General features: G+C 35.6%; 1 protein-coding gene across 2 annotated transcripts in view; it reads right to left on the bottom strand.

The window, feature by feature from the left end:
- MED23 (mediator complex subunit 23) overlaps positions 1–18938 on the bottom strand; it is a 41378-nt gene that overhangs the window by 1599 nt on the left and 20841 nt on the right. For both annotated transcript variants that reach the window (XM_032407854.1, XM_032407855.1), the window contains 14 exons: positions 16670–16812; positions 15460–15634; positions 14583–14746; positions 12044–12168; positions 10813–11018; positions 10544–10724; positions 9370–9540; positions 8721–8937; positions 6851–7087; positions 5731–5896; positions 5083–5155; positions 3892–4106; positions 2832–2952; positions 1718–1849 (listed from right to left, as the gene is read on the bottom strand). In XM_032407854.1, the coding sequence (XP_032263745.1) occupies positions 1718–1849; positions 2832–2952; positions 3892–4106; positions 5083–5155; positions 5731–5896; positions 6851–7087; positions 8721–8937; positions 9370–9540; positions 10544–10724; positions 10813–11018; positions 12044–12168; positions 14583–14746; positions 15460–15634; positions 16670–16812 (2326 nt within the window). The remainder of the gene's footprint in view (positions 1–1717; positions 1850–2831; positions 2953–3891; positions 4107–5082; positions 5156–5730; positions 5897–6850; positions 7088–8720; positions 8938–9369; positions 9541–10543; positions 10725–10812; positions 11019–12043; positions 12169–14582; positions 14747–15459; positions 15635–16669; positions 16813–18938) is intronic.

Below are 18938 nucleotides of genomic sequence, written 5' to 3'. Positions count from 1 at the left end.
GAAGTTTCTTTCTGTGTTTTATGTTTTAACAAAAGCAAATAAAATTATTTCTCTCTTACATGAGGAAAAAAATGTCTTCTCCCTTACACACGTTATATATGTGCATATAATCTATATATGTCTACACTTATAAAAACATATTCACTTACTTAGCTAGCCAGTCATCCCACTGTCAAAAGCTAATATAGTTTACACTGGAAATTTTATGTATCCAACCAGTTCACCATCCTTTTATTTTTTTTTAAATATTTTTTTTTTTTAAGATTTATTTATTTGAGAGAGAGAGAAAGAACAAGTGGGAGGGGCAAAGGGAGAGGGAAAGAGAATCTGAAGCAGACTCCACACTGAGCATGGAGCTGGACACGGGGCTCAATCTCACAAGATCACAACCTGAGCTGAAACCAAGAGTTGGACACTTAATCGACTGCACCACCCCCACCCAGGCATCCAGTTCACCTTCCTTTTAAAATGCCATCATCACAGAAGCATGAAGTATGATTATATTTTGAAGTTATTTGAGTAACTTATGTCTGTAACATTTATCTACAAAGCTCATTTTTTTGGTTTTGATTTGTACTTGGAATGCAAACAAAATATTAGATCTACTTTTACTTAAAATACTTTAAAGAAATAAAAACATCAAGCAGTTCCATGGCTTTCTTAGCTTTACTCAAATGCTCTTTGACCTTACCAGGAAAGATCAGCCTATTAATAATTTTTCCTTTCTGTATTCCCTTGTGTCAAAGTTTCTCAAGCCCAAATATAAAGAATATGCTAAATCAAACACTTCTGTATTGGTTTCTACTCAACTCTGACAATCCTGCTGAGGAAATAAAGAAGTGAACATCCTCCCCACTCCATGTCCCTAGCTCCAAGGAAAGAACCCGGTAGACTAGGATCCATATGTTTATATGTCAGTTTACCTTCCTTTCCTGCCAGAGAAAGAAATAACATTAAGGTATGGAGGGGAGGTCACTTCACCTATCTGCCCTACCTCCACCCTTCTAAAAGAGCCAAGCCTCTGTTCCTATAGAGATGAAACTCAGTTATGATTCAAGGACGTCCTTTCCACTTTCAGAAGACTTTACCAGGAAGTGGCTCTTTAGATGCTGAGTCTGAACGTGCTTCCTTTAACTTCACTGGAGTTTATATGCCTTTTGAAGTAACACAGAACAAATCTAATGCCTATTCCAAATGGCAACCCTCCAAATAGAACACAAACAATTCCCTAGGACTTTGAAAATTCAAGTTAAGTACCTCCAGTTCCTTCAAATACCCTTTATATGACTTATTCTCTTGATCCCCTTGGCTTCAGTCTTCTAGTTATGCTGCAATCTGTCCAACGTCCCCATAGTGTACCCTAGTCACTGTGAGAAAAGTGGGATCTCCTTCACTCATTACATAGCACCTCTCTGATCTTTTAAAAAGTAGACATTCTGTACTGTTTCTTGCAAATGAGATTACTATTAATCAACCACCTAGGTCTTTTCAGATGTCCTGCTGCAACTATCAAGGGGAAGAAGTGTGAGAAATTATAACATGTATTCACTAGTACTTGAATTATACATGCAGAATAATGTGTTCATGTAGCCTAAAAAGGTCTAATAACCTTTTCCCCTTAAAAGAAAAAAAAATAACATAGTACTCAAACAAAAGTGTATCATCATATATTCAAGTTTTCTAAACTAAATATCATTAAAAGATAAAGTTAACTTACTTGTTCTTTTACGCTGTCACCAGTAAACATATACTTCATATGATACAGGAAGTCACAGATGGGATCCATGTAATTTAAGTGGGCACTACACTGGTCTACATTCAGCAACATGTCATAAAATGCCACTCCAATCTATTTAACAAATAATATAAAATTATTTAAGTGGGCAAATAAGGTTCAAGCATTTAGAATGATGTAGCTGGACTCCATTACAAGACTAACACAGAGGGATAACACGTTTGTTGAAGAATTGTCACTGATCATACAAACCTCTATGTGCACTGGATATACGATATGGTCTGCACTTTTTTTTAAAGATTTATTTATTTATTTGAAAGAGAGAGAGAGAAAAAGTATGTGAGAGTGTGCATGTGAGTGGGGGAGGAGCAGACGGAAAGAATCTCAAGCAGACCTCCCACTGAGCAGGAAGCCTGATGTGGGGCTCGATCCCACTACCCTGAGATCAAATCTGAGCCGAAACGAAGAGTCGGATGCTTAACTGACTGAGCCACCCAGGCGCCCTGATAATGGTCTGCATTTACAAAGGAATCCAAAGTGCTACAAAATGTCCCCTAATAGGGCTTAAATGCAATTTCTCTTCATAACTCCGTAATGTCGTTTAAAATGAAGAGATAGACAATCTCCTTTCTAGAAACCATTTCTCAATGTCTAAATTGCAGTCTCAGGGATACTTTACGTTGTACCTTCTTGGTTCCATTTGGTGGCTCATACTTTAAGGTTCTATTCTTGTCTCATTTTCTTTTCTTTGCACTCTTGTTAGGTGACTGACTTCATCCATTCCCATGATTTTAATTAATTACTCTGTACTATAGGGCCAGCTCTCAAATGCACTTCTCCATCCTTAACCCTCTTTTCAACCTTAAGAATGAGTATTTCCCATGCATTTCTAATTTAATACATCCCACATCAAACTCATTATAGATATACTAAGTTATGGGCACACTAAATCCTCTAAAATTGTTCTTAGATCCTGCTAAACTAATTTCACTACTAATGGTTATGATGATATACAGTTTGGAAAACACTGGGAAAGAAACAACAATAGATCTTTTAGAACTTAATCTTATCACAGACAACCCAGGTTATATTTTACCTCTATCATACATCGAGTTCTCTCTTGCTGAAATCTTTGTAAAAATGGCCCCACAAGATGGTACACATAAAGCAGCTGGAATTCGGTCTTCACTATAGGAAGAAGGACTTCAGTGAGAAACCTAAAATTTGAAGATTAGAAAAATTTCTTTTCACTTCAAATCAGCTGAATTGTTTGAACTTTGTTGATACAGCCCACCCAGGCATTTCTAAAATTTGTAATTTTTTGTAAAGTTTCTTTTTCTAATTAATCTTACATTCTCACTGGCTATGATTTTCATTTGATTATCAAAATAAATTACTTCAGATTTAGGAGTCATTCTCAACAGTAAAATTACTGAATGACAGAATGTGAATTACAGGTATCCCCTGCCTGCTTTCTGAAAATTTGCTTTATGCCACTTTGCTTTTACAAAAGGCCTACATTATTATAGTAATGGCTTTTTTTTTTTTTTTTTTTGTAAAAAGCAAAAATTCTCTTTGGTTTTCTTTTGGTTAGCAAAAATAGGTACTAATGTAGTTTTCTGTAAAAATGAATTGGCGTAACATGAACTTTCAGAAAGGGTGGGATACGCTTCACTTTATGTCATTTTGGCTTATGGAAGGTTTCATAGGAATACTCTACTTTTGAATAGCAGGAAAAACCAATATTTGAAATAAAACGAGAATAACCAATCTAATATAAATGCCATTCTGAAGAAATCTGAATCTAATTACTACCAATTTTATAGTCAAGAAAAATAATCAGAAAATAGGTTAATATGAGTTATTCAGTTCAAAATGCACCTTTTGGGATATATTCTGGAAAAAGCCTGCATCTGACTAAACCTCCTGAAACTGTAATGGAAAACTAGATGCCAGACTATTTTTTTGCGCATACAAATTAATTTTTTCAAACAATTCTGAAATAAAGGAACTTTCTCATTATCTAGAAATTCTACTTAATTAAAACTCACTTTGCAAGTTATTCTACTGAATGAGATACATACCTCCTGTGTAAATGAGATTAAAAAAACACAAAATGAAAAAGTCCAATTTACTTAAGAAATCATAATACCTACTTGGGAATGAGAGAAAGTTGCCCAATGCTAGAATGGTGCCACACAGCATGTGCGAGAGCTAACGTATAGCTGCAGCTCATCTCGGAGTAGGACTGATGACAAGCAGTGAAGTCAAATAGGCGGAATGGATAGCCAACCCACTCTGACTCGGTTGTCAAGCTGGGACTGCTGATTACACTCACAATTCGATCATGCAGGACAATCCAATATGGCTCCTTTAAAATCAGAGGAAAGCCTGATGAAAAATACCCTTATCCGGTATTCCACCCCATTTCCAATATTCCACTCCAAAGCCTAAAATCATGGCACTTTCTCATTCTTTAAAGTTTTACTTATCTAGCTTGTGTTTTTGTGTAGTGGAGATTTTGAAAGCAAAAGTAGGTGGCTTCACAGTAAGTCAAATTAAGTTAATAAGAACCTGGGGATAAGTGTCTGTGAGTTAGAGAGCTCTATACATGTGTCTGCCCAGTTCATTTAGTGTCTGATATTTACTATACAGTAAATTGTTTTTACCAATATCTATATACAGACAACACTAGTACACATAAATAACTCAGAAATAAATACATATATTTTGGAGGTGTGTAAGGAAAAAAATGATTGATTTGGAGAGGTGAATAATCAAGTTTGGAGAGCACAGGGTTAGACAATGTTATTGAAAGATATTGCAACAGTCAACTATTGCCAACAGTCAACTGAGTAGACACATGTGAGGTCACAGAAGGGGTCACTGAAGAAGCAGGACCTAAGCTGGCAAAGAATGAATAGGCTTTAGAGAAGCTAACAGAAGGAAGAGGGGTTCTGCATGTCTCATTACGCCACACATCAGAAGTACTTAAAACATATTTCAACAAGCATTATTTGCATGAGCAAAGGCTCAATACGTAACTTGTTAAGTGGTCAAAAGTAGATCAGATTTTAATGTCAAAGTAAGGTTGGATAGATAAGATGGGACTGAAGGATGCAGGGACCCGTAGGTCAGGTAGGTTTTTAGATCTCAGGCAGAAGGCAAAGAAAATACTCACTGCAGGATTCTGAAGCAATAATACTATAAAAACTTAAAAAATACAGAAATACTTCCTTAATTGTGTGTTGTCCTCGTACAGGGCATCTTACATGCATCTTATTCTTGTGGCCGACAGGGGACAACTGCATTCCATTACTATGTACAAATCACAGTTATTAACTCACTGGTAACGCAGTGATGATCAGTCCAATTGCATTCATCCATGCTGTAATATTCTCTCTTGGCACTAACGGCTGACTTTAAGTGAAGAAAAAAAGAATAAAAAATGTGAAATTACAAAAATACTTTTATATGGTTGATAATGGATCTTATTTTGAGAATTTATATAATTCAGGGCTAACAACTGACCTACTCCAAAAAAACTACAATGAATTTTTATTGAGTAAAAATTTAATATACCCAAAAGGTAAGTAAGGCTTTTCTTAGTTGTCTCCTTTAACAATGGTTGCTGGGATGAAAGACTATTTCTACTTATTTATACTTCTCCAATCATTACCCCCTACTTTATGTTGATCTTTAAGAAAGTAATCTTGAAAAACTATCTTTGGTGAGATGTTAACATTATTCCTAACTTTATTAAATGTCAAACAGCTACTGAAGAGTAGAGGTGGGAACAAACCCAGGTCTTCTGACACTGTCCAGGGCTCACTCCATTACATCTGTATCACAAAGATAAAATCTGGGACCAAAAGACAATTACCATCCCATATGCATCAGCCTTGGGACAACAGGTTTGTCTAAGAGTTCCAAATAAAATATCATTCTTTTTACAAATAAACAATGAATCTTATTACATGAAACAGAATACACACCTTTTCAGGACGACATTTAGAAGCGCATTTCCAACATCTTCACCTGAAACAGCCAAGGCCATGAGCTCCACACAAGTAACATGCAGTGCATGCGCAGCTGGGTTGGGAAACTCATTGAATCTCCAGTCACAGTTTGGGAAAGGACCAGGAGATTTGCCAGCCATCGGTGCAGATGGTTAAAGCAGTAACTGCTTATTTTGAGATTAATGGCTCACATTTGTAGTGCTTCATAGTTTTAAAAGTGTTTCACGTGTAAATATCTCATTTTATTATCAATTTATCTGATTATAAGCCCCCAAGAAGTGACTGAACAGAAATTAAGAGGCAAATAAGAACCAAATACACATCAGTTTGACATAACTGAAATGTACTGACAGCAACCATGTGATTAACCACAAGGTATAAATGGCACCTCTTGTGCTTTTATAACTGACAAGATAGCTAGAGAGGCAACCAGAGTAGCCCCAGGCTTCATCCACCTATTTCTTTTAATAGTTATAAGACAGTTGATAAGAACATTACTTTATAATGAGTAAATCTTTTACTTCAGGAAACAAATGCCTTCACATAAGAAAACAAATCACACCCATTTACGTAAAATTGCTCTACCTAGTAAACAGTGGCATGGTAAACAGACATAGTAAGCACAGTGTGCTAACAACTTAAAACATGAAATCAAAATAAAGAAATAAAAATACATATACAGCAGCCTTTTCATTAAAAAAGAAAGTTGTATTATTATCTATTAATATTCTTTAAAAGGACCTAAGGATTTATTTAAAGCAACAAAATTCTATGTTCTCCAGTAGCCAACAGATGCATTTACTACAACAAAGAGTACTTTTTTTAGAAATAAGAATTTTTTTCTTTGCAACAGGCTCATTAGGTCTGTTTTTAGATATAAAATTTAATGGAGTGAATGTCTGCCTATCTGGCAGCTAACTTGCTGCTGCTAATTTAAGATTTCAAAACCTTTACAAAAGTAAAACTAAAAATGATCATTAAAAAAACAAGTTTTGGAATATATAAAAATATTACTTTGAAAGGATAACATGTGTTCTCACAAATCAACATATAGTTATTTCTGAAGGGTCTGGAAAAATCACAATGAAAAGGATATTATCTACTAGTCTGCCAATCAATCTGCAATAGTAGGAGTCATCTGGGACCCAAGGATTTTCTTCTCGTGCATTCATGCCACACTTCAGGTATGTGTCACTTAGACACCAGCCTTGCGGTCGGTTATCCTTGAGTGAGCCAATGATGGCATGGACAAGCTTTCGCTTGAGATGTGGGCGTTCTCTCAGGTGCATTTCATAATAGTGCAGAGTATTATACAAATAAGTCACAGGCCGATCTGCCAAGAAGAAAACAGATCATCACAACGTTAATCTGGTTACCCACAATGAAAAACTAACCCCATTTTTCAAGATTACCAAAAAAATAGCTCAGAAGCTCATGAAACTATTTCACATGCTGGGCAATTGCATACAATGAGTATTTTTATTTTAGGACAAGGCAGAAGGCTTCTAATAACATATACATGTTATGTAAAGGAATATCCATTGCAGCTCTGTTTACATTAGCAAAAGATTAGAATAGTCTAAATGGTCAAAACAAGGTAAATCATGGCATGTGTGGCATGAATGAGTTTTTTATGTACTGATACAAAATAATCAATCCTAACACATTATAAAGGCATTAAAAATAAGGTGCAGAACAATGTGCATATCCTATATTATTTATGTGGGGAAAAAAAACGAACCCCAGAATATCTAAGGAAGGATACACAAGAAACTGGTAACAGTGGTCTCCTAGAGAAAGAAACTGGCCAGCTGGAGGTCATGATGGGGTTAACTACTTTTCACTGCATACCCTTCTCTACCATGTGGATGTTACCTAATTCCCCCACCCCCCAAAAAAAGTTTTTTAAAGGAATGCTTGCTTGAACTTCATATCTATTCTGTAGTGCTAAAATGCAATTCGGATTTCTGGTTAGGAGGAAGACATCTTAGACAAAGGACTGAGAAGAACTCCCCCACCCCCCCCCCCCCCCCCCCCCGCCCCCGAGAAATACACTTAGTTCCCACAGTGGCTCTAGGCCTTTCACGCTCCTGTCACTGACTCCACCATTCTCTGGTCACCTGGTTTAAAACTTCAGAGTTGTCTTTGACTTCTTTCCTTCTATATTCTCCCCACAAGCAGCCAATCAAGTTCTCTTCCTTCTTCCTTGACTATCTGTCCCTTCCTTCTCATTTCCAATGTCATCATAGTTGTTTAGGTACTAATCATATAACTGAATTTTTTGACAGAAGTCTTTGAAATGGCTTCTTCCTTCCAAAACATGCTGCCAACTACAGCTAGATTTATCTTTCTAAAGTAACGCTTTCTATGCCATGACCTTACTCAGTAACTTCTAGCTGACTCTTGATTATCTGCAGGTTATAAGATCAAAACTTCTCAGCCTGGCATTTCAAGTGATCTAACTGTTGGGTACAAAGTTTAAATTCTCAATTTAGCCAATGAGGAGACTGTCTTCAAAATGCTATGATTTTTCCAAAGGATTCCTTCTGCCTAGGATGTTCTCTTTCCCTTCCTGTTTATATAAATCACATATATCAACAGCTCGAATCCTATCATCTAGGAAGCCTGCTGAGTTAGTTCATAGTAACATAGTCTGTTCTGAACTCAGATCATACCCTTCTCCTTCTCCATTTGGCAACTAATCACACACTATGTAAAAGGGGGCATCTCTTGCATATCACTTTTATTTCTACTTTTTAATACATTTGCCATGACCTACCTATTCATATTTTTATGTCATCTATTTTACACTTCATGGCATTGCTATATAGCACTTATTCTCAAAACACTTTTATTGAAAAACAATTAAAATAAAATCTTTAGAACCATGATTACCCATATGGTCATGCCCAGACTACTTTTGTTTATTGAGTTATTAGATGGAATTAAAATTTGAAAAAGCTTACCATGAAATTTATATAAGCCACCAAGGTGATCTAGTAGAGTCTCCAGTGATTTGGAAACTGGAAGCAACTCTAAAAATCTGTGGATTACTATATCAAATACTGGGAGAAATCGAAGACACACATTTCCAAAATAGATGGGTAGATAGGGAGACTGGATCTGCACAGGAGGATCAACCTGCTCCGCCAGGCCCTCAAAATATAGTTTCTCAGGGTATTTCTGTGGAAGTGAATAAATGGCCAGTGTTCAGGGCATCCTTTTTTATTCTCTTAAAAAAATAAAGCTAAATAAACTTGTCATTTTTAAAAGAATGTGAAACCATGTTTGTTTTTGCAATGCAATGAAATAAATCTAGAGTGCTTTACTTGACAAAAATATTATCCCAAAGACATACCAAAAGAGATTTATGTATAAAAGAATTTGTAATAACCCTTTCATTTTGTAAGTACTCACGTCTACTAAAACTGCAGTTTCAATAAATCCCTAACATAGAGATACTCTAGAACCTTGAGGCAGTTTAGAGAGCTAATTTCCTTCTATACAGATTAGAGAGAAAACAGTAGAACCACAGAGAAAACAGCCAAACCAATTAGCCAAATACCTAAGAATGGCGTAAACAAGATTCACTGAAGCACTGATTTGAATTAGTACCTTGTGATAATTCATGTGCTTGGTGTGCCAGTCATTCTGTAGCCAGTGTTCTGGAGAATTTTCCTTCACAAAGTCACTTACTCGATTTCTAAAATCATTTGGTTTGAGTAACAGCAACTGAATTATGAAATAACAAACCTGGGCTTCATTTCCTTCATGACTACGCATGGCCTTTGGAGAACAACAGAAAAATGATATTACAGTGTCTGACCTGTGCAAAAGCATGGGTCTGCTACTAGATAGTCTATATTTGAAGACAGTAATATCTCACTATTATTAGAATTTTATTATATGTCGAGTCTACCCCTAACCAACTGTTCAGAATTCCCTAAACATATCTGACTTTCTTGCCCATTTTTGGTTCTCACCATTCCTTCTGCCCAAAGTGTCCCTCTTTTTTCTTTTGTTGAAATTCAATCCATCCTTCAAGATCTCTCACCTAGATAGATGTGGTCTCTCATTGTTCCCTGGCGATATTTTCCTTACACCTCTATCTTATCCTTCTATTTTACTGATTTATAGATTTAGCTTATTTCTCCTCCTATGTCATAACCATATTTATATTTATGTTCCATAGCTAAGAGGTTAATGTTAATCAAGTAAGCCACCCCAAATATCACCATTATAGTTTTAAAAAAAAGTAGCATTTTCCAGCCTGGTTCAGTGTCTTCTCTTAAAATTTTGCCTGAAATAGACATCAACTGAAGACGAAAAATAATTTGGGGAATACTGGGTGGCTATGAGAAACATTCAGTTCTGAATATGGCTGCCAAAGTATACAGAAATGATTATTAGCACTCTACAAAGAAAATCAATGGCTTTTTTTTTAAACCACTTCCTGCTTCTAGTGGGAGCCTTTGGGAATCAACTCAGGGTCTAATTGCTTGTACTTTTACAGCATCACAAGGCCAGGACCATGACTGTCTTATTTACTTCTATACTTTCTATGCATAGAACACAGCAGATATTTAATACACACTTGCTGAATGAATGAAGACACTGGGAAATCTCTAGTTCCTTAGGGAAGTGATAGCAATGCTTGATTATCGTATAATTTCCTTAAATCTTTAGAAGCAATATAGCTACATTAATACAAGATCCGTCAGTCACACACCTTGATCCAAAAGAGAATGAAGCAGCTTAGAAACTTATTCTTAAATAAGCATATTCTTACCAGGCAGAGAATTAATCTGTCCAGTGTAACAATGTTATACTTCCATACCATGTCATTAAGAATTTCAATGCATTTGTTGAGTTGCTGACCCCCAGCTGACGTAGAGAACTCATATACTAAGAAATCTGCAAATGTTCTCACATGGGCTACCAAGGCCCTGGCTCCAATTCTTTCTAACACTCTAGAAAACCAAGAATAAATAATAAGTTATATTGCTATATGGTATAATGGTTTGTCAAATGGAATGCAGATGTAGGTTTCTGGCTTACCTATAGCCAATCTGATTAATATGATCTGTTTCCAAGAGCATTTTCCAGAGAAGACAAAGGAAGAGAGGAGGAGAGCCTTGCATAGAGAAGTGGGTAATGATGTCATTTTCATTGGTCATTGACTTCCACTTCCTATATTCCTCCTCCACATTTTTTTTCAGATTAAAACGGCTTTCCTGAGGTACATTATTTTGCTTGAAGAATGCCTAAAAGAAAGATCAGAAGTTTACTTCAAGGGTTATACTAAAAAGAAGAGCATTGGCTATAGAGTCAAGAAACCATTCTAGGCTTGATTCTGACACTAATAAACTCTATGTGACCTCAAGCAACTTAGTAATCAAGACTGAATTTCTATAATGGGAAAATACACAGGCTTGACTAGATTATCTCTAAGATTCCTTTCCTGGATTTCCTAAGCAGAAATTCCAAGCAAGCCTGAATTCAAAGCTTCCTCAATCACCTGTTGATACTTCTGTTCATCTTTAAAAAAAAAAAAAAAAAGAAAGAAATTTATGTACCTTTTGGTTACATATTTTATTATCTCTATAAGGAAAATCCATTATACTATCTCAGACCATCAATCAGCATCACCTGGGACCTGTAAGAAATGTAGACTTGGACCCCATTCTAGACCTACTGAATTGGAAGTTCAGCAGTCTATCTGAACAAGCCCTCTAGGTAATTCTGATAAGTTTGCTCTAACCCTATTGGAAGTTCTAGAAAGCAGATGTTCATTATGCTTAAACTTTTCTCTGAAAAGTAGAGGACAGATGAGGTTTTCCTTTCTCCATATTATAAAAGCCAAGTTTATAGTCTTTCTGTGTGATTAAAAAAAATTCAGTCAAGTGTAACAATGTGTATTCTGTGAAGCTTTGTTAAGCTGTATTTCTCCCCATTTCAGTTCTAAGAGAGAGAAACCTTTTTTTCAGGTGATATGTTAATTCTCACAAGGTTCTAAGACTGTTAACTAATAAGACGAAACCAAAATTATATTTTTAGGAACATATCCAATCCTGGAGTACGACAAGGAACAACTCAAGAGACTTTGGAATAGCAAAAGATTTTTTAAAAAAAGAAATAAAAGTTAATTTCCTTTGGATATCACTAAAACAAGCTCTCTAGAATAACACTAAATGGGAAGAAATGAATTAATGGGAAAGAATGATTTCATATATATTAAATGGAAGAATGATTTTGTATACATTCAATATGTAATTCAAGACCAAATTACCTGTAGTGGGCCTGGAAAACAGCTAAGAGTGTGTGACGCCCAGTTATGAGGAGTAAAACTCATGATGGTCTGAAGTATGTCTTTACACCAAGTTCCCTGAATTGAATCAGAGCCTGTAAAAAAATCTAAACATAAACAAACAGATGTAATCCAGATATAAATGACCCACAATTCATAACTATCACAGAGAAAGTAACAATTATGTAAACCCACTGAATTTCACTGCAATATACTCACTGCTTAGCTAGTTATATTCAGTTTAAACCTATATCCTCTTAGTTTATAAATGATTTGAATTATTACATTAGTAAAATGAACACAATTTTTGAAAAGAAGACAAAAGACATTGCAATCTTTTTTTTTTTTTTTTTTTTTAAGTAGGCTCCACACCCGGCGTGGAGCCCAATATGGGACTTCAAATCATGACCCTAAGATTAAGACCTGAGCTGAGATCAAGAGTTGGACGCTTAATGGACTGAGACACCCAGGTGCTCCTGCAATCTTTTTTTTTTTTTTTAAGGTTACAGAGCACCAATGATCTAACAGTGATACAGGCCCACCACGACTGCTCATGTAGTCCACTCTGACAATGAGGTATCAGCACTTTATTGAGCCAAGGAAACAGAATTAAGAAAGTAGATATCTTTTCTAGTGGTTGAAACAGCTATAAGACTTTAACTCTTTAAATCAAGAAGGTTAATTTATGTAAAATAAGATAGTTTACACGGATGTATTTAAATTCAATAACTATTTCTTTAAAACAGCAGTTCTCAAAGTGTGGTCTGCAGATTCTGTGGGTCCCCAATATCCTTTTAAGGATTCGATGACATCAAAACTATTAAAATAATAATACTAAGATAATACTGATCTTTTCACTGTGTTGATATGTGCACTGATGCAGCAAAGGTAATGGTAAGTAAAACTGCTGGCCCTCAGAACAATCGAACAGTGGCACCAGACTGTACTAACAGCCACTGTAATCTTCACCACACTCTCAGGGGGGGTGGGGGGAGTAGGGAGGAAGTGCCAGTTTTACTCAAGACTATTCTTAAAGTAGTGAAAAGGACTATATCCTAGCCCTTAAGTACATCTAATCTTATGTTGTGATAAAAATGGAAGTATGCATAAAGTGTCCTAGCTACACATCAAAGTATGATGGGTATCCTAAGTAAAAGTACTTGTGCAATTGTTTGAATATCGAGTTAAATCGCTTCTTGGCCTTTTGGCTAAGATCAAGTGTGGAATATCGAGTTAAATAAGCTCTTTTTTTTTTTTTATGGAATTCCATTTTTACTCGAAAGAACATCTGACAGAAAACTACAGTTATTCGGACTTGGGCATTAAGCAGAAATTTTCTTGAAAATTAACAAAGGGAGACTGTTACTTCAAGGAAAACAAATGACCACATCTTTTGCCAATGATAAAATCTGACTTTTCAAGTGAAAAATCAAAATTTTGGAAAACTTGTATCCACTACTATAAGCCTGATAGTTTTCCAAAACTTAACGATTTTCCTAATGAAATTTGCAGTGATACTAACAAATGTAATTTTATGATACTGTATAATGAAGTGTGCCAACATTTTAAGATCTACATAACTCAGTGAACCAAAGCTTTCCAAAAACTAATTCATAGTTATAAAATATACATGAATTAAAAAAATCCATTAGGTGTGCAAAACAGACCAAAGGATTATAATGTAATAGAGTACAAAAAGTTAACTGATAGAACTTCGATTCTACAGTGCAACTAAGGTTTAAGAAACCATTACTTGTCCAATTTTGTGTGACATCAAAGAATATTGACAATTACTGGAAAAGGCCATTAAAATACTCCTCCCCTTTCCAACCTCATACCTGTGTGGGCCATATTTTTTTTCAGTTCTAAAATAACATATTGCAATAAATGAAATGTAGAAGTAAATATAAGATCCAGCAAAGCTTCTTTTACATCAGATCTTAAAGAGAGATGCAAAAAATGTGAAACAGTGGTGCCTTTTCTCACTAAAGTTTTGTTCTAGAGAATATATAGTTTATTTTTCACAAAAAAATATGCCATTTATGTTAATATGTAACAAGTTTATTATTTTTAAGTGAATCAAAAAATATTAAAAAAGCATCCAACTAATAATACAGTGCATATTAACTAAATTGAATTTAAATAAAAAAATTTTTAAAAAGCATGTATCTTAATATCTAATAAAGTAAATATTGATATAACCCATATAAATGAAAATCTTTGGGAATTTCTTTTTTTATTTTTAAGAGTGTAAAGTGGTCCTGAGACCAAAAACCTCAAGAACCATGACTTAAAAATGATGTAACATGGCTGAAAACTGAAGCTCAACTCAGTTAAAATGATAGTACATAGAAGAACCTCCATTAATGATTAAAATGGTAAAGGTATCAAACAACTATTTTTTTTTTTAAACAAATGAAATGGATCTTTTCAGTATGTTATCCCCTTAATACTCAGTAGGAACACTGCATGCTCTAATTCATCTGTTTCAGTTGGTGATGACCACCATATTCACTGTTACCTGTTACGTGAGTTGCTCTAGCTAAGGTCAGTATCAAGGCTCGGTTCAGCTCTTCAGATTCTGCGGACAGCACCGTCTTGGGATCACTCAGGAAGCGTGTGAACTGTGGCTGTACCTCTGAGCTCCCCAATGCTGTTATAAGCCTAAGTGCAGTGCTCTCAACACTGAAAGGTGGGAGAACAAAAAGAAATGAAAAAATTAAGTTGCATATAAAATTTTAGAATTTTAGAATTAAACCTAATTCTAGGTTAATTAAAATGGAAAAAAACATGCAAACTATGAATTCCTCTTCTTTGATTAAAAAAACGCCCTCCTCCTTTATGTGAAAATGAGCTTTGTTTAATTTGTTTTAAAAACCTGAGGTGCCAAAAAAAAAAAAAAAAAAAAACCCAAAACCAAAACCAAAAAAACTGAGGTGCCAAATTTTATAGCAAAACCATCTGACATTATTTACACATTTGAAAAAGATAGCTTGTAGCTTATAGGACTAAACAATTTCACCTGGATATACAGCATTTCAAAAATTACATTTTTCAATCAAATATATTTTCACTTAGAGCAAAATCAAAGTGACATGATAATATAACCATAATCTGAAGTGTATTTAAATCCAATATTCTTAAGGACTAAATTAGAACATTTTGTCAAAAGCCGTGGAAGTACTTATTCTCAGGCCAAAGAGCACTAGGTGAGGATTGAACTACCTTAATACGTATTTAAAAAGCTGTCCTCTACTTCTTCTGTACTGGAAATAAAAGACTCTACAAGCAGAGGAGATTCATGACATATGAATACAAATACTATAAAGGATTAAGTTCCCCATGTTCAGCAAAGTTTCTAAGAAATCTTAAGGAAAGACCGTCATCCAAGAGCTCACCAGAGATGGAGCTGGTTCTGGTTGGTTTGTGCAACTGCGGCTAGAGTATGAAGATGGCTCAGGAGCTGCACTCTATAATGAGGCTGGATGTGGTGCATCCGGTAGCTGAACATCTCAAGAAGTGTGTGTAAGATCCCCCATGCATGGGACTTGAAAACAGTTGGTAAAAGTTGACCTTGAGGAACAAGACAATTTAAGGTATCAAATATAAAAGCTATGAATTAAAAGTACTGAAGAAAAGTCACATGGAGTAAAATCTATATAAAGATTTGATCATGAACACACACACACACACACACACACGCAGACTCTTTCCAAATTTTCTCCATTAATTTCTCCTTTAATGGTAAGGAAAACAAAAATCTGTATCTTAATTAGAATACCAAGTTTGCTTTTTTTTTTTTTTTTGGCTGGAATATGACAAATGATACTCAAGTTCATCTGAAAAAATGAGACAACATATGAAAAAAAAATTACCCTTCCTCACTTCAGTTGTCTTTTATTTTTTTTATTTTCTTTTACTTTTATAACGTAATGTTCCCAGTCTTTTGAGGTATAAGGATCATTTTTTAATATACAAATTGCATGACACCCACTCTTATTCCTTCCTCTCTCCCAAAAAAGCTGTATTCAACCCTCAATTATCTGGGAAGAAGAGTAATTATGGTTCAAATTAAAATTATGCTGTATTAGTAAAAAGTTATAATTACCATGAATCAGAAAAACATTTCTATATTAGAAAGTATCTATTACTTAGAACTGCTAACAACTAACAGATACTATAAGCCATCTCCTGAAATGCAGGAAAACTCCTTCCCTATTACCAGTCAGACTTAGCCCCAGGGGCAAACCAGCAAAAGAAGCACACGGGACCACACATTCCTGCATGAGAATAGGTACCATGTCTGTCTAGCTCACTGCATCCCAAACACTTAACACAACACGTCTTTCTTATCATAACTTTAAAGTACAACTCACTCTCCTCACTCTCACACTCTTATCCCTCTTTTTTGATTGATTTTTCTCCGTAAGACTTATCATCTGACATAGTCCATACTTTATTTATTTCTTTGTCTGTCCCCCTCATTAGTAGGTAATCTCTATGATGGAAGTGACATCTGCATACAATTGCATCCCCGGCACCTAAAAGAATACCTATTGAATTAATGAATGGGTTAATGGTTATAAACACCAGAAAGTTCGGTCTTACTGATAAATCCTTTGATGCCCAAGGACTCTATTTCCATATAGACCAATAAACGACTGTAAGTTTCCACTAGGGCTGGAGCCAAGGCCACACTGGATTTTGCATGAGCAAGTTTTATCACTCTGGTAGCAATGCTATGGATAAGGCTGAGGAAAAACAAAAGAAAAGAAAAAGCCTTATTTTTGACATAGATAAGCAATTACTCTACTTATAGGGAACTTGGTATAAATCTAAACTTAGGGGCGCCTGGGTGGCTCAGTCTGTTAAGCGTCTGCCTTCAGCTCAGGTCATGATCCCAGGGTCCTGGGATCGAGTCCCGCAACGGGCTCCTTGCTCAGTGAGGAGCCTGCTTCTCCCTCTGCCTGCCATTCCCCTTGCTTGTGCACTCACTCTCACATTCTCTATCTCTCGTTCTGACAAATAAATAAATAAAATCTTCAGAAAAAAAAAAATCTAAACTTAAATACATGAATGCATGAGCTCCATTTTAATCATTTAAGTTGTACAGGACACTTGGTAGTGATGCACTGTACAACCTGAGACTAATTCTGGTTTCCATGGTGCTTTCAATGCACATCAGGATCCCTCTGCACATGGAAAAGCAAAATTTGGGTATGACTCATAAGAACACACTTGCATTAGAAAAAAAAAAAGACTAAAACACACAAAAACCAAAAACAAACCCCAAAATAATTTAAACAAAAAGAGCATGTATGGTTTTAGTCTGTTTTTCTTTTTCAAGTGTGTAACAAACTATTTCAGAAATTAAATGACTTTTATTACAGAATTACTTAAAAAAATCACCGCTAAGATCCAAATGTTGGGTTCTAACAGGGTTTTCCTCAACTCTGTCACACAAGCAGGTAAAGCACATATATAATGCTATGACAATGTTTACCATTAGAAAAAGAGCATGGCTCTTCTAGAACTGATGTCCCACGGATACATTCTCCTTTACCTACATAGTGTCTGAACTTTGAGCCAATACTTAAGAGCTAAAAGACTAGAAATGAAAATCTGGATTTCTAGCCCTTCTCAAAAAAATTTAGAAGATCTAGCTATACTAGTCTACATTCTTACATTATAGAAATTAGCTAAAATGGCAGCACCATGAGGTAAGTCCTGCATGCTTCAGTCAGCCTCAATCCCTTCTAGATACACATACTTGCATGTGCATGAACACCTGGCACTCTTTCACTCAGCACCATGTGGCACTCACTCACATTGTCAGCTTGGCTCCTAGGGGTACCTGAGGTTCTAGAATCACAACCAACAGAGCCATTCCTGTCTTTTTAGAAACTATGCAAACGTCAATTCTAAAAGCATCCCTATTTATTATCAATATAGTACAGGCATTATAATTTTCATATCCCTGGACTCAGCAATTCTACCTTCAGCAAATTATTTAATCAAAATGTATTATAGGTAGGTGCAAATACAGCCTTAAAAGCAGTTTTCATAGCCATCATTTTAATACTAAGACACTGTGAATAATTCATGTCCAACAATGTGAAACTGACTAAATAAACATATATAGCCACACAAAAGACTTCTTTATAGAAATTAAAACAGATGTTTTTAAAAAAACACTAGACTGAAAGAGGTGTTTGATCGATTATTATGGGGAAAAGGTGGTCATAAAAGAGTATTGCAGGGCGCCTGAGTGGCTCAGTTGATTAAGCGTCCGCCTTCTGCTCAGGTCCTGATCTCAGGGTCCTGGGATCAAATCCCTCATCCGGCTCCCTGCTCAGAGGGGAGTCTACTTCTCCCTCTCTCTCTGCCCCTCCTCCCGCTGATCTCTCTCTCTCTCTCTCCTTCTCTCTCTCAAATAAACAAATAAAATCTTAAAAAAAAAAAAACAAACTATTGCAGTAAGAATCCATTTTGTTAAAAGAAAAATCCCAACCCATTAAACGCATGTATTTATACACAGAAAAAAAGACTCAGAACATACACCAAAAAATTTTACAATGTTTATTTCTCAATATTTTCTTGAGGTTTATTTGTACACTCTAGAATTCCTATAATACCACTTTTGGGACGTCTGGGTGGCTCAGTCAGTTAAATGTCTGCCTTCAGCTCAGGTCACAATCCCGGGGTCCTGGGATCGAGCCCCATATCGGGCTCCTTGCTCAGTGGGGAGTCTGCTTCTCCCTCTGCCTGCCGCTCCCTCTGCCCCTCCCCCTGCTCGTGCGTGCGCACATGCTCTCTCTCTCAAATAAATAAAACCTTAAAAAAATAAGTAAATATCATTTTTGTAATAAAATAAACC

This window comes from Phoca vitulina, unplaced genomic scaffold (assembly GCF_004348235.1).
Source record: "Phoca vitulina isolate PV1807 unplaced genomic scaffold, GSC_HSeal_1.0 scaffold9, whole genome shotgun sequence".
NCBI classification, from domain to species: domain Eukaryota; kingdom Metazoa; phylum Chordata; class Mammalia; order Carnivora; family Phocidae; genus Phoca; species Phoca vitulina.
This window is presented reverse-complemented; position numbering and strand designations above follow the sequence as displayed.